Below are 14,884 nucleotides of genomic sequence, written 5' to 3'. Positions count from 1 at the left end.
AGATGTAATTTAATCCAGGGGCGTTTTTTGTTGTTGTTTGCGGCTCTATCTGTCTTATCGGACTCTTGTAGGTACTCAATATTCCCTTAATTACATTTTATTTATTTTTACTGCGTATAATTGATGCACTTCTTTCACAAAAAACAATTATCAATACGATAGGGAGATATTGTTTTTGAAGATCTGAAAAAATGTTGAACAGCGATTAAATAATAATAATAAAAAATCACTGGAGACAAGTGACAACAATAAAAATTTAATTACAAAATAAATATTTCAATGAAATAAAAATGTTAAAACTGTAGAAATGTTACTTTTTACATTTTCATAGAGATTTTTTTTTTGTGTTGTACACAGAACCCCCCCCCCCCCCCCACCCAAAAAGGACATGATTCTTACGTCACTACTTCAGTTGATCCCTTCCTTACTGCAGGGTTTCCAAAAACAGATGGAGGAAGACACCTGTGCTGCGGGCTCATGGGAGTCCTGTGTCACCAGGTCCACCCAAACAGAAATACTTGTACATACTTGTGAAAACCTTGTGACCAATAACAAAAAAACGAAGGAACCCCCCAAAAAAATCCAAAGGCAAATTCTGATGTCTTGTAAAATGCACTGATTTGTCCCATGGTTGAAATTTGGTTCATTTAGAAATCACTATTCTATGCTGCCCTCAGAAACTCCCACCAAGTAATAAAGTGAGGATTCAAAGTACAAATAGCATATTTGACAATTTGATATATTTATTTATACATAATCTTCTGTGGACGTCTTCAGCTGATGAACTTTTCTGATAAATATTGCTCTTATTAAGGTGTGAATTGGCAGTAAAATACTTCCAACTACTGTTTGGTCACATTGTTACTTTCATAACTGATTAATTATTAATGCCAATACGCTGATGATGTGATTGATTGTGACTGTCCTATGTCTAATTCTTCATAATACTTTCATATTGTGCAGTTTTGAACGCTGTTTCCTTAAACACTAGATGGAGACATTTCATAAAGCAGCTGTCCACTTTGTCCAACATATGCTGGTATGACAAGTCAAGGTGTCCTTGATAAAGTTTGAACGAAGAATGACAAACGTTTTACACGTTGCTGGTCCAAATATAATCAGCCATATCAATAAATATCAATTTTTAAACTTAACCACGTTTAAATACAGAAGAAACTGACAAATTACAATAATTGATACAGTAATAACTAGTGTAAAATAAAAGGCATCAGTCCGTTTGATTCTACATTGCACTGGCTCCCAGGGATATCCGTTATCTCGGGTTTAACAGCAGTGTTTCCACCAATCAGAACACACTTCCTATTGAACCTTGTCGTTACATATGCTCTGCCCACCAGTAGGAAGGCATGTCAGCAAAACAACCCAGGTTTTTGAGTCTCTGGCACACAGTGTTGATAGATGAGCGGAGGAGACTCTTGATGCCGTCACTGGGCTGGAAATAAATAATGAGCCACGCTGCAACAGGGGGTTGGGTCACCGCCGCGGTTACCTTCGAGGGACCTGGCACCTAAAGCACACAAGAAACAAGAATCCAGTTTTAATACTTTTATTTGACAGTTGGAGGGTATTTGAATGATTTCTTCCAAGATTGCGCCATTACTTGTCACATTCTTTCATTTTTTGTCGCTCCTTTTTCTTCCGTCCTCTCCCTCGTTGCCTTTTCCTACGACAAGAACAAAATCATTAGTAAGCCTCCTTTAACTGAGATGGAAAATTATCCTTTTCAGTCATCACAAAACTGATGTTATGACAGCATATTCATGCTCTTACCTTTCAACCATCACAGCAGGTTTCCTGACTCTGGGGATCAAATGTGTCGATAAATTAGAAAGAATATCCAGGTGAAATATTATTTAACAGTCATTTTGAGTATTTTCCAACCCTGTCTCATAGAATTGACATTTTGAGTGGCACATAATTGTGTTATTATGTTCACAAATATTTTTGCACTTGCTTCACTAGAAAAGATTTAACAAAATAATATGTTAGCCGTGAACTTTTGGCTGATACACTTATGAGAAACTGTTCCTCAATATGCAGATAACATTTTTAACTTAGTGCTTGGCTGTTGTAAATTAGTAGTATGCAGATATAATTTCCAGGGTTGGAATTTGCATTCTTATGAATATTTTATGTCACAAATAATGTCTTGTTTTTCTTACCTACATTCACATGTCTGATGCTCCACAAACGTCATCTCAACATATTCCTGACCCGGCTCTGATGGCCGGATTTTCAGCAGCTGAGGGGACAAAAATGGGGGTACGACTATCAAAAGAAGCAAATACAGCAATTCAGAAATAGATCACACAAATTTAGTGAGAGCAATGATATTGAACCAGTCTATATTCTCACCTCCATGGTGACATTTGTGGTGTGCGTTGGATGACACTCCAGGTTCTCGTCCCCACAACAACCTGCACACCTCACCAGCGGCACGCAGGAGGGGCTGTAGATGTGCTCCACCTCCGTCGGGTACTCCTGCACCACCTCCACAAGCTTCTCAATGGTCCGGCAGAAGCTGCGACTCCACACTTCTTGAAACATTATCACTGTGGAAGAGAATAGGAAGTTGAGTGTGGCCCAATTTGGAACTTCAACCCAGTTAGCTTGTGTTTCCTAAGATAATTCTTGTTTTTAGAGGTAAATATACTGTAGGTGCTGAGTGGAATATGGGCAGATATAGGTATCATTTGTATAAGAGCAACATGGTCGCCAATCTGTCTTCATGTTACCGTCACAATGCAGAGTGCAGTTGGCAGCTTAATTGAGTATGTCAAGATGTTTATGAAGCTTAATTAGAATAGCCAAATGAAACCCTTCTACTATTAAAAAAAGAACTAAATCAGTAACTACCTGAATAATCCAACAATGGCATGCTCATAGCATAACATGCACAGGGAAACCCAAAACCAGCCGCGTTACGCCAGTGTGTATCCTGTTTTCATTCTGAAGTCAAAATGTTTGTATAATGTACAGTATGCTTTCCTGTGGGAGTATATGTGTGAAAGCGTCCTAGTTGCACAGTCTGTGTGGGAGGAACAGGGGCGACTACGGCCGAGCAAACAGAGAAGGAAGAGAAAACAAACATTGGAAACATGGCCATGAACAGAGGCCTGCTGGGGCTGGAGCTGAGCAACCCCGCAGGCACCTCTGGGACTGCGGTGACCCCCGGGGTCGCCGAATGGAGCCTCACACCACAACAGCTGTTTATAAAAGCAGACAGGCTGGGAGGAGATGGCTGGGGAAGCATCTACGGTAGGGAGATGAGGCCGTGAACCGCACTGTTGTACACTGTGCTGAGGGCCAGTCGTGGCTCCTTGAGCTGACTTTATGTCTGCTGCATCTCCTCCTCATCCTCTCCGGCCACAAGTTCTACAAATCTTTAACATTCAATGTATTCCTCTTTTAGCAGCATTAAAATCATAGCAACGTGAGGGAGGCAGAGGACATGGGGGGAGAAGGTAAGCAGTTGAGTCCACGTCCTCCTGTTCTCTAAAATCAGACTGAACTCATTGACGAATGCATGTGCATTGTGCAAGGTTCAAGAGCTCAGCTAATTATATTTAATAGTCCATGACCAAAACAGCAACGAATGCTTATGCCTCTGTCATCTATCAGAGTCTAGTTTCTACCACAAACAAAGTGTCCTTTACTAACCTCTCTTCTTTTCAAGTGAGGCCCATTTCAGTAAAAAAAAGAGGAGAAATTCCTACCTTCAGTTGTGCTGTTTATGCTTGGGAAAGGTAGACTCTGCAATATACAGAAAAAAGGGGGGTTTAAAATGATTGATTATTCATTCATGTTTCTGTGATTACATACTATTGTGTTAAGAATCCAAATTAAATGGAGGAGGCTGATACAGATAGCAGGCATACAAATGATGGGAGAAGAAAGGTTGCTCACACATCCCCCTTCAAACTTCACCATGAAATACATCAGCCCGAATTCAAATACTAGACACTCAGGTATCTGTGACCTCTAGCGGTGATCACTGGGACTACAGTAACACAAAGAGCATGATCATGCACTTTTTATTTCACCCTGCAGTGGAAAAATCTATTTTGACACGCAGCAGATTCAGTCAGTCATATACTGTAGATCACATGTGTCTGTGTGCCCAAGTGTTTAGGTTCAAAACCTGTTTCCTGTGGTGTAAGATTCAGCTCTCTTATTTATTTTCCCATTGATGGTTTCCTCCTCTGTCTTGATTTTTTCCCATCATCCCACGATAAACAGAGTGCATTTCTCATTCGCCTGGGAAAACACAAAACCTCGAGCTGACTCTGTCTCAGGAAGGGAAATCTACATTTTAATAGAATGCCCTCCGGCAGAAGAGCGGGACAGGCGGCAGACAACCTGCTTCCACAATGTCCGTCCCCCCCCCCCCCCCCCCCCCCCACACACACACACACTGACAGACAGAGAAGGACTTTCCCAGATAATGGAAGTTAGGACTGTTGCTTTTTTACACCATCTGTCCATTGCTAAATGCATCCACTTCCTGTTATGAACCAAACTTAGGGTGAGGATAGTATCTGTCAGCACAGTGCTACACTCAGTCCCCCCCCCCCCCCCCCCATGTGATTAAAGAGGAATGTCCTGCTTTGATGATGATGATGCATTCACACTGACACAAACATTTCAGAGGTTCCGGTAAAACTGTCACTGAGTGTCAGGCAGGTCTGGGTTTTTGGGACAGATCTGTCTTCACTGCAGCAGGTCACAGTGTATGTCTGTGTGACTCCATATCAACAGATAACACAAGCTTCCAGGCAACCACTCATGTTCAGTCCTCCCCTTGTGTGAGGGGAACTGACGAGGCATCTCCCCTCTTTGCAAAGTGGCTGCTCATCTGGCCAAAGCGTACAGCTGTTCCTCCGACAGTGGCAGAGTTGTTCTATAGAGTGGCGTGCACTGAACTGTGTTGGTTTTACAACAGCGCCGCAGGACAAAACGCTCCACTTGCAGAATATTCTTTTATGCACCGCATGGGAAAGTCACAGTTCAGTTTCAGTTATTGTTGAAAGTCACTCTCCACCCTCTGGGGAATTGATTGTTTTTTTTCTTTCTCTGCAGCAATGCCAGGCTGATAAAATAAATCCTCTTCTAGTGTTAATAGGCATATGATCTGCCCTCTCTCTCATCTCTCTCTCTTCCCGTCTGTGGGTGTTCATGAGACTGCTCTGCATCACAAGGGCTTTTTGGCTCTGGCCTCAGTAGCTGTTGAGAATGTGGTGAGGTGGGGAGGATTTTTCTGACCTTGGTCATGGGTTAAGCCTTGACATGGCGAGGAAGCATCCTTGGCACCTCCTGTGGCTGAGCACAGAATAGTAAGCTGGCCACAAGAAGCTGCCAGATTATAACAGGCTGCATGAAGATCCTCACGTAGTCATTCCTTCCTCAGCGTGCCCTTACACTATTAACTCATGATTAATGTTCAGTGGGAGGTGATTTAGCTGTTGCACAAAGGAGAGAACCACTCTAAAGTACATCAATATGTGTATAAACTTGTCTAATAAATCCCAGAAGCAGGATGACTTTGTGAGTAGTCATCTCAAGGTTTCACTTCATTCCCTGATGACCCTTTACAGGGAGTCTTTCCTTGTCCTCTCTGAGGGTCTAACATTGCCATGTGTCATTTTCATTTATTGTTTTCGTACCGTGGGTGTTGTGGCCTTAGAGACTAACTGTGATTAAGGGCTATGCAAATAAACTTGACTTCACTTGATCTTACAATAAATTCCTCTAGTCTTAACAAATTCAATTCCTCCCGTTATTCTCTTAATCATAGCTACAAAAACTGGGGTTGGGAAAAAAACATCATTACACTCCAATACTAACTAAAAACAACAGAAGAAAAACAGCCCTGGTTGCCATTACACGGAAGGAAAAAATGTCTTCACTGTGAAAAGTTTTTAGTTTTGATTCCCTGCACAGTCAAACACAAAATATCTATATTAATCTTAGCTGTGGGTGGTAAATGAAATCTAAAGATCAAACCCTTATTTGGTAACAACAATTGGCCTCTATTTGCTCTGAATACAGCCTCAGTTCTTTGTGGCGTGGATTAAACAAGATGCTATAAACACTGTGTCTCGGATTCACATCCTTTCTGCAGATTTGTCAGTTGCACATTCATGTTGTGACACTTCTCCCGCACCACATTTCAAAGGTGCTCTGTTGGACTCAGATATGGGGACTGAGGAGGCCCCGAAGTACGCTGAAACCCCTCGTCACATTCATGAAACCAGGGACGACTTGTGCTTTGTGACATGGTGCATTACCATGCTGGACGTAATCTTTAGAAGATGGTAAACTGTGGCTATAAACAACCTCCACCGGCCTGAATTCTGGACAGGCAGGCTGAGTCCATGTATTTATGCTGTTGACACCAAACTCTGACCCTATACCATCTGCAGCCTCAGCAGAAAGCGTTAGACCGGGGCCATGTTTTACCATCGTCTTCATCTGTGCCGTTTTGAGGAGCCTGTTCCCACCGCAGCCTCACATTTCTGTTCTTGGCTGACAAGAGTGGAACCCGGCATGGTCTTCTGCCGTTGTAGTAGTGTGTACGTTCTGCCATGCTTTTCTGCTCACCACAGTGGGTTGTGGCATTTCCATCCACAGAGTTGCCTCTCTGAAAAGGGATCTATATCAGAGACCAAAGATGAAACCTTAACAAAGCCGATTAGAAAGAGAATCAATGATTAACTATCTTATCTTTTCAGCACGTGCCAGATGATATCAGTCTACAAGCCATTCTCATTGGATAATTAACATATAAGACATGTACAGTAATGAGAGTCATGCTCCCCACAGGCCTCTCTGGTCACTGTCCCACAGTAACACAAGTTGTTTTCTTCTTAGGACAGCTGGTTCTCAGAGATCTTTTTCTAAGCTCCACAGTGGATCTGAGCTGCCACTGACCGGAATGGTTTGCAGAGCAAGGGGCAGTTGTTTGGGGCACAAAAGGTCAGACTAAAAAATCTATAGGAGTAACGACAAGAAACCGGTCTCTTATGTTTCTGAAGGTTTGTAAAGCTGCTGGCTGAGAGTTTGCTCCGTCTTCTGGGTCAGATCAGAGGACCTGTTATGTCCCTGGGCTCCTGCTGTCAGGCCCCAGAGGCCCCAGGCCTTATTACTCTCCACTCCCACACAGCTGAACTGCGTCATCTTTAACCTCCTTGCTTAACTCCATCTGTCAGCGGAAGGGCATAGGGAGCAAAAATAAAACATGATGGGGACCCAGCATAATGGTCATAAAAAGGTTTTTCAACTTTGAGAGTCAAGCAGGGGCTTGGGCTTGTGTGTGTGTGTTGAAGGGGTGGGGTGGGTGAGGGGTGGGGGGGTTGTATGGGCAATTTAACAGCAGGTACCATGGTCAGTTGCCAAAAAGATCTGGATACCAGCCAGTCTACATACTCCACAGTGTAAAGTACTGCAAATCAAATGCTGAGAGGGTTCTTTGTCAGTTCAGCCTAAATAGATAGGGCTCCTTCTCCTGGGTGACCGGACTGGAAAATTATGTGAAACTAGATTCAATCATCTGGGTCATCTATGATGACTGGTATGCTGGGTCACACCCCTGGGTTTAATTTACGCTGTTCTAAACTGAGTCAAGTCACTTGAAAGATGTGAGTAACACACTGTGCTTGAATTTTCCATGTCAGTTCACAGCATCAGCACACTTTGCCACGTTTGGAGTAGTTTAGTGACTCATTCGAGCTGTAGGTGGGTGGAATGTCAGTGAACGATTAAAACAATTTTTTTTATCATCAGCATAATCGATTGTAACGTGTCATCATCAGATTTACAGTGCTACTGCGACAAGTGCAGCTGTAGTGGTGTAAAACCCCTCTAGATATCTTCTTGACTTTTGGCAAATAATGGTAAATAGTAAAACGGACCATATTTATATAGCACTTTTCTAGTCTTATTGACCACTAAAAGTCACATTCGCTCATTCACACACACATTCATACAGTGCTGATATTTACCACGCTTTTTCAGTCACATTCATACACATTCATACACTGCCGGAAGAGCCGTTCGAGGCTATTGAGGGTCGAGTGTCTTGCCCAAGGACACATCGGCGTGCAGACTGGGGGAAGCGGGGAACGAACCGCCAACCTTTTTGGGGTTAGTGGACGACCGTCTCTATCTCCTGAACCATAGCCGCCCCCCCCAAATAATAATCCCCGCTATCAGGCAAAATGCCAATATTTAGAAATATTGCCCAAAATGTTCAAATTTAAACTTACTCAGTGAGGGTAACAGTGCAGATAAACAGTCCATGGATGAGATGCGAGCTTGTGGCTCCTCATCGGAGTTTGATGATTGAGGCCATATAAAGTACATGCCAAACTGTGTCTGGTTTTGATCTGACTAAAGCTTGACTCTGAACACAAGACCACACGGGACATGGAGCACCGCAGCAGAAAGAGTGAATACAAACACAGAGGCAGCTTGAGGAGTGAGAATCAGAGCTACCACCCTGCCTCACTGATCTCCCCTCATCCATCCTTTATGGAGAACCACGTTCCGCATCATCAACACCATGACCACGACATTAATTCTCAGGCCTCTCACAGGGCCTGCAGGTCACTGTATCTATTCTCCACCACTACAAAAGAAAGCCAAGTTCTGTTTTGTATACATGAGGCGGGTGAAACTGCAGTGACAGCCGTGCCATTACAGGTCTGACAGTATCCAGCTGGGTCTCTGGGGGTGGTCAGGTCAGGGCTTGTGATCACAGGGCGCTGCCAAAACACCAACAAATTTCAACAGAGCATGTGGTCAATGTGACACAACAATTTCTCAAGTAATCTGGGTGAACAGAGCCTTTGAAATGCAACGTGATGGGTATGCAGTGTACTGTCTTGGCAGGTTGCGGTTATTTCCTTGAGTCTCCGCTGGTTGCCTGACCTCATGGTGACAAAATTCCAGGAAATTACTGGGTCTGGATACAAAATAGTTAGCCATCTAAGCCACTGTAAAAAGAAAACATATAATGTTTTCTGTCTGTCTTTCTTTTTTAATATATATATATTATTTTTTTTTACAGTTTTTGTTTAGATTACAGGGTGACCCCCACCCCCACCACCAATTCCGGTCTTTGTTCTAACATATACTGACCATGTCAAGGCTCAAGCTTATTTAATACACAGACATGAGAGTGTTATCAATCTCCTCCCAATGCCTTTCAGCAAGAGAGTGAATACACATATTTTCCAAAATGTAAATGCAAAATCTATTCCTCTAATAAACATAAGATGTATTCTTCAATGCAACTGTTTTGTCTTTGACATCGAGTTTGGTCACAAACTATCAAGTTTTCTTGGAGTAGTAAAAAAACAAAACAAGTGAAAGGGATCAAGTGACAGGGGAGAGGTAAAGGTCCATATAAATGTTGATTTAGATAAGGACCAATTCCTCAGTGTAAGTCCATTAATGCATGCACAAATGTCTCTACAAAGACACACAAACATACAATCACACACAACCATTGTATAAACTGTTCACCCGGTCCGCAAACATACATACATAGACACACACACACACACACACACACACACACACATGCACACGCACTCGACACAGGTCTTGAGATAAGGCTGACCGGTGGTAATTGTGGTCTCTATTACAGTAAACGCTGTTCTCCCTGTGTAAACCAGAGTAAATTACATGCAGATGTGAGATTAAAGCTCGCTGAGCAGACGGCTGCTGCCCCGAGCGACACTGCTCCTCCTCCTCCACGGGAGGAAGGAGAAATCCATATTTCCTGATTGCGATTGAGACGCTCCCCCGGGCCGGGACATTACAACTAGAGAGAAAAACCACAGTGATGCAAATAAAAGCCCTATCCGTCAGCGGGTCACCACCACCGCATGGCCTCACATGCAGACATCTGAACTAGTGTATGAGAGAGGCTGAAACGCAGTGGGAAGGGGGGAGTTGACTTTTTTATGTTTGATTGTGGATAGCTGTGCTGCATCCTGACAAAAAAACTCTACTCCTGAGAACTTGTTGATGTTTAAGATATTTAAGGAGCCCTCTGCTTATGAAGCCCCACTGGAAAACTGGAAATGTGGCGTCATGCCACGAACGCTCGGCTAAATGTGAACAAGCATAAGAAAAACACTGCATGAACACAAACAAAGACGCGTGTGCGCGATACAGATGGTCGGACTCAAGTCTTGTTTTGCTGCCGGTGATGATGTGAAGGAAACACCTGTGTAACGTCATGTCCTCTCAAACACAGATACACCAGTAGTAACTGAGGCTAAATGTCTCCCTCTCTCATTTTCTTGTTCTTGTTCTTCTTCTATCTGACAAAATCAAATGAGTTGGGCAAGAAGTGTTCCCCATTTCTGGTTTTATCTGAAGAAACTGTTGCATTTTAAAAGAGAGATCAACAAAGAGTTTCATTATCTCATGCCAACGAGGCTTATCATTCTTATCCTTCACTGATTTTCTTAATATAATAACTGGATTTTGTTTCTCTTAAAAAAGAGACCCCATCTCCAACTCTGCAGTGTTTCTTCATGGAGACAATGACTAATACCAGTCAGGTTTGGTTGTGTCGATGCAAGATTTCACTTGCATATCAATGCACACAAGCACTGTAACAGTAAATGTGAGCAACTGTACCTACTGCATTCCAGTGGTTTTGTGATAAGGTTGGGAATGTTGTGAAATGGGCAGGAGGCAACAGGTACTGCACTTCTTTCCAAAGCCCTTTGAGTTGGCACAGTGTAGTGTGCACAGCATTCGAGAAGATATTCACACTGCTGTATGCACCCATACTGTATTTAGTATGTTCTTTTATATGCACAGGAGAAACCAATAATATATCCAAGATGAGAACAGAGAGTGTCGAGCAACATGAGCAGACTAACCGGTGGATGGCAGTTACAGTATATCATGTTTTCCCTCAGTTAGCCCTGGTGATAGGGTGACCAGGAGGTCGCCATTGTTCAGAAAGGAAACCCAGGTGCTTCCACCCCCTGGAAACAGCCATGCTGTATGTACATGGGACCAAGACAAGTTCATGAGGATGAATCATAACTGAACATATTAACAGTGTTCACATATGTCTGGTAGTTTCAGTTATGATAGTGGATTACATACTGTATATTTTTTGGGATAAATCACAAAATTTAGCTGATTAATCGATTAATGCTAATTGTTACAGTACCTGATAACTGTAGTACCTGAGGCTTTCATTTCATTTCATAATTTGTACACTCAAGCTGTGGTCTTCATGCCTGTAACACCAGTGGCTTCTTGCTTAGCACTGTGTGCTGTAAACTGTTGCCAGGTGATAACAACTAGTCCACCGATGGTTGCCATGGAGATTGACAAGATAAGTGGTTGCAAGATAAATCTTAGAGGTAAGCGAGATTTCCTTTTTTTGTCTAATAATTGTATTTCTTCTTTTACATGATATCCCTCTTTGGCTTCCCTGGAAATAAACTAGTAGACACAAGTAGAACACAAAAAGGTGCAGTAGACAACTATGATCATGCAGGCACAAGTCAGTATGAAGCTGTGATGATGTAAACAATATGATATGCAGGGACTCAGCCTTGTTTCATTAAACATATTTAAATGACAGAGGATTTCCATTGATAAAAACATGTTTCTACCAAACACACACACACACACACACACACACACACTGAGCTCTGCTCTAAATCAATGGTCATGAAGCAGAATTATTACCCCCTTTGCCCCTCGACATTTCATAGCGTCAATGAATCACTGCATGAGTCACAAGGCTGCTGATGGCAGTTAGAGCGACGACAGTGATGAGGAAACACATTGATGGGTGGAGAATCCAATGGACAGACATTTATAGATACAATTCCCAACCACATGGGCAATGTTTGCTGCTGCAACTTTGGTACGCCAGTCTGGAAGTTTACAGCGGGAGCTGGCAGGACAGACAGGAGCAGTCTTATTTTGTCACTATGAGCAGAAAAGAGTTTGCTATGAGTATGAGCGCCACTTGTTTGCTTGAAATGTGAAATATTTAGTTCCTCAAATATGTTCAAGGTTGAACCTCAGAATGCAGAATGTAATATTTCCTTGCCAGGTGAAACCTTTCGACAAAAAGTCATCAATGGACCCTGACCTGTACAAAATTCAGCGCCTCACACATCGTCTGTATGACGTTGAATCTCTGAATTTAACCATTTACATTTCCTGTCATTTTTCCTGGCAGCGAGGGGCCATTTAGCCTACTACAAGATGAGGGCCCTGGATTTTGTCACTCCTGTTTTGACTAAGCAGGCCATGAGCTGATTATGAGGATTAGTGGCGATGTGGTGATCCCATGCCTATCCCACTCGCCCTCAACTCAGCAGCAGCTGCAAAGTCTCTGGCTCGACAATCCGCTGGACACCGAGCTTTTCCCAACCTTGGGAGCCCGGCTGAACACACAGACTCAGGTTTGCTTAAAACTGCTGCAGCGTTACATTCAGTTCAACGGGCAGCAGCAGTGCACAGAGTGTGACGGTAACAGTGGGTGGACGCAGGAGCGGCCTGGTTGCGCGTTAAACATGAGAAGCGTCGTAGACAGCTGCCAACCCTCATGCACCTTGGGGGGAAATCGGAGACTGAATGGGTTCAAGAGCCCGAGTGTTGGCACAAGTCCTGTGGTACAATGCACATCCTCTCACAAGTGTTTCGGCGGCGTGACACGAGTCCTCAGTCCAGTTTCGGCTCTGTCCTGCTCTGGCACATTTTCATAAAAAGACTAGAGGGCAATGCCAGGCAACGGAGAACAGAACATCTTTGTACTTATCCACTGTGGCCTGACAGTGATATGAATAGCCTGAAATTAAGTTTCAATAGATCTTTGCACACACACACAGTTCATCTTCATTGTCATGTCCCGACATGTCAGCCTGTGTGTCCATTTAATATGGAGATATATGCAGACATTCAAAAAAACCCAGGAAGGAAAAACTGCTGTTGGAAATAAAGTTTAAGTTTTACCTGCAAACTGTTTTTTTCTTCCTCTGGGACTGAGCAGGTTGTTCATATAAAAGCATTACAACGTCGAAAAGCGGAGTTGTTCCTTGGTGGAAATCTCCACTGAGACAATAAAAGAGCTCGTCATAGAACTGGTGTTTAAAGTGCGAGGCAGCTGTAATTATGAGCTGACTGAGCTTCTCCAAATAAAACCGTGAGTCACTTGGCACCATGTGTTTCACAGGGAGAGTGATGCAGTTTGTCACGTCCAGTCTTATGAATGAAGTCAGCAGCATGGCGCTCATTCAAAACGGCGTCAGGGCACACAATGGATTCTCATCACTTCTATATCAACAGCTTTCTGCGGAGCCCGACGTCGACTCACTGTACTTTGCATCACATCAAATAAGATGCACTGTAAAACATTCTAGGGAAGATTTGTATTTCTTATTTTTTATCATTACTTAGTTATTTTAATGGTTGACACTGGACCTGCAGCTTTCAAGTCTGACTTTGCTCTCAAACCGCAGACCCCCCCCCCCCCCCCCCCCCCCCCTCTTCTCGCTGGGCGACAACACATAGTATCTGTAACTTTCCTACCTGTGCAGGTGAGAGCAGCAGATAAAGCGCCACCGCGGTCTCCATGACAAAACCCAGTTTCATTTCGTGATGTCTGCGAGTGGGGGAGGTGGGAGGTGTGGGGGGGGGGGAGATGGGGTTGGCGTGATCCCGAATGAACACGACGAAACAATCCAACAAAAGTGCCCCAACAAGAAGAAGAAAAAACAACTTTAAAAAAGAACCCCAGTGAGAAACGAGAGAATGGAAGAGGATGGGGTGTCTGAGGGCGTCACGTCATCGGCCCCGGGCTTCGGTGAATGCGGAGAATGAGCGCGGTCACGTAGCTCCGCTGCCCGCGTGGAACCCGGCGAAGGGGATCGTGCTGACTGATGAAGAGGTCCCGAGGGCGAAGTGGAGATGCTGGGACAACGACTGCGCTCCAAAAAGAAAAGAAAAAGAAAGATGCTTTTTTTTCTTCTTTTTTTTATAAATATTCACAGCTTCAAAGTATTCTTGAGGAATAAAACAGCTGCAAAAGTATATTCAGGCAACAAAAGTTCAAAGTCTCTTCAGTCCAAACTCTTCAAGTGATGATCCGGAATGAAAAAAAACAACAAAAAAACCGCGCACACACACACTCTCGAACACACACACTCGAACACACACACGTGCACATGCACGAAGATGCGCCGACGGTTGGACTTTTCCTTCCAGCTCTGGGCTCCAGTCGGCAGAAACACACACTTGCCTCTAATTGCCTCCACACTACCTTTTTCACAGGCTGGCCATTTCAATCTCCTCCCCTTCTCTGTCCTCCCTGCTGCATCTGTCTGCACTGAACCCACCGGTGACATGAGATTTGTCTTTCTTTCTTTTTTCTCCTTCTTTTTTTTAAGACTGGCAGCATGTTATGGTAATTTGCTGCTGATGCTTTAATTCTCCTTTCTACACTATGCACCGCAATGTGATTTACTCTACAGAGCCGCCTGTACACAGAAACCCCTTCTCCTTCTACTTGAGAGAGCTATTCAGAAAGGTAAACATGTAGGGATTCTGTTTTTTCAGTGGCGACATGATACACTGGTGGCCGGCTGGGGCTCCATGGATGCACAGAGATTTTTCTCCTCTGGGGCTTCAGCGTTTAGTCAAGTTTGCAGAGACCGAAAGGAAGATTCCATTGCTGTTGACACGTAGAGTTAATCTTCAGTGTGGGACTTCTGTGTTTGCAGAAACCCTGGAACGAAAAGATTCCTTGTGGGCTTCCACACATTCCTTCGACTGCGCTGAATGGCTCCGCCGCCTCCTGCTATTGTACAGACCA

At 43.6% G+C, this 14,884-nt stretch overlaps 1 protein-coding gene across 2 annotated transcripts; it reads right to left on the bottom strand.

Annotated features, from left to right (window-relative positions):
• Positions 1-370: 370 nt before the first annotated feature.
• pgfb (placental growth factor b) lies at positions 371-14,360 on the bottom strand. Of its 2 annotated transcripts, none has more exons than XM_035610932.2 (7): positions 13,603-14,360; positions 3,738-3,774; positions 2,377-2,573; positions 2,184-2,263; positions 1,792-1,821; positions 1,622-1,684; positions 371-1,528 (listed from the first exon to the last, which is right to left on the bottom strand). In XM_035610932.2, the coding sequence occupies exons 1-7, from the start codon at positions 13,663-13,665 to the stop codon at positions 1,507-1,509; spliced, it is 492 nt and encodes a 163-aa protein (XP_035466825.1). In that variant the 5' UTR covers positions 13,666-14,360; the 3' UTR covers positions 371-1,506. The 2 variants fall into 2 exon arrangements, with proteins under 2 accessions (XP_035466825.1, XP_035466824.1); XM_035610931.2 differs by lacking the exon at positions 13,603-14,360 and adding an exon at positions 4,441-4,554.
• Positions 14,361-14,884: the final 524 nt, after the last annotated feature.

This window comes from Scophthalmus maximus, chromosome 15 (genome assembly GCF_022379125.1).
Source record: "Scophthalmus maximus strain ysfricsl-2021 chromosome 15, ASM2237912v1, whole genome shotgun sequence".
Classification (NCBI taxonomy): domain Eukaryota; kingdom Metazoa; phylum Chordata; class Actinopteri; order Pleuronectiformes; family Scophthalmidae; genus Scophthalmus; species Scophthalmus maximus.
This window is presented reverse-complemented; position numbering and strand designations above follow the sequence as displayed.

Bases quoted from the DNA above. Each gene is read 5' to 3' on its own strand.
- pgfb (XM_035610931.2), bottom strand. From the start codon at position 4,518: ATGCATTTAGCAATGGACAGATGGTGTAAAAAAGCAACAGTCCTAACT. The intron at 1,822-2,183 runs GTAAGAAAAACA...TTTGATCCCCAG, and splicing joins CATCAGACATGTGAATGTAG to AGTCAGGAAACCTGCTGTGA. The intron at 1,685-1,791 runs GTAAGAGCATGA...TTCTTGTCGTAG, and splicing joins CCTGCTGTGATGGTTGAAAG to GAAAAGGCAACGAGGGAGAG.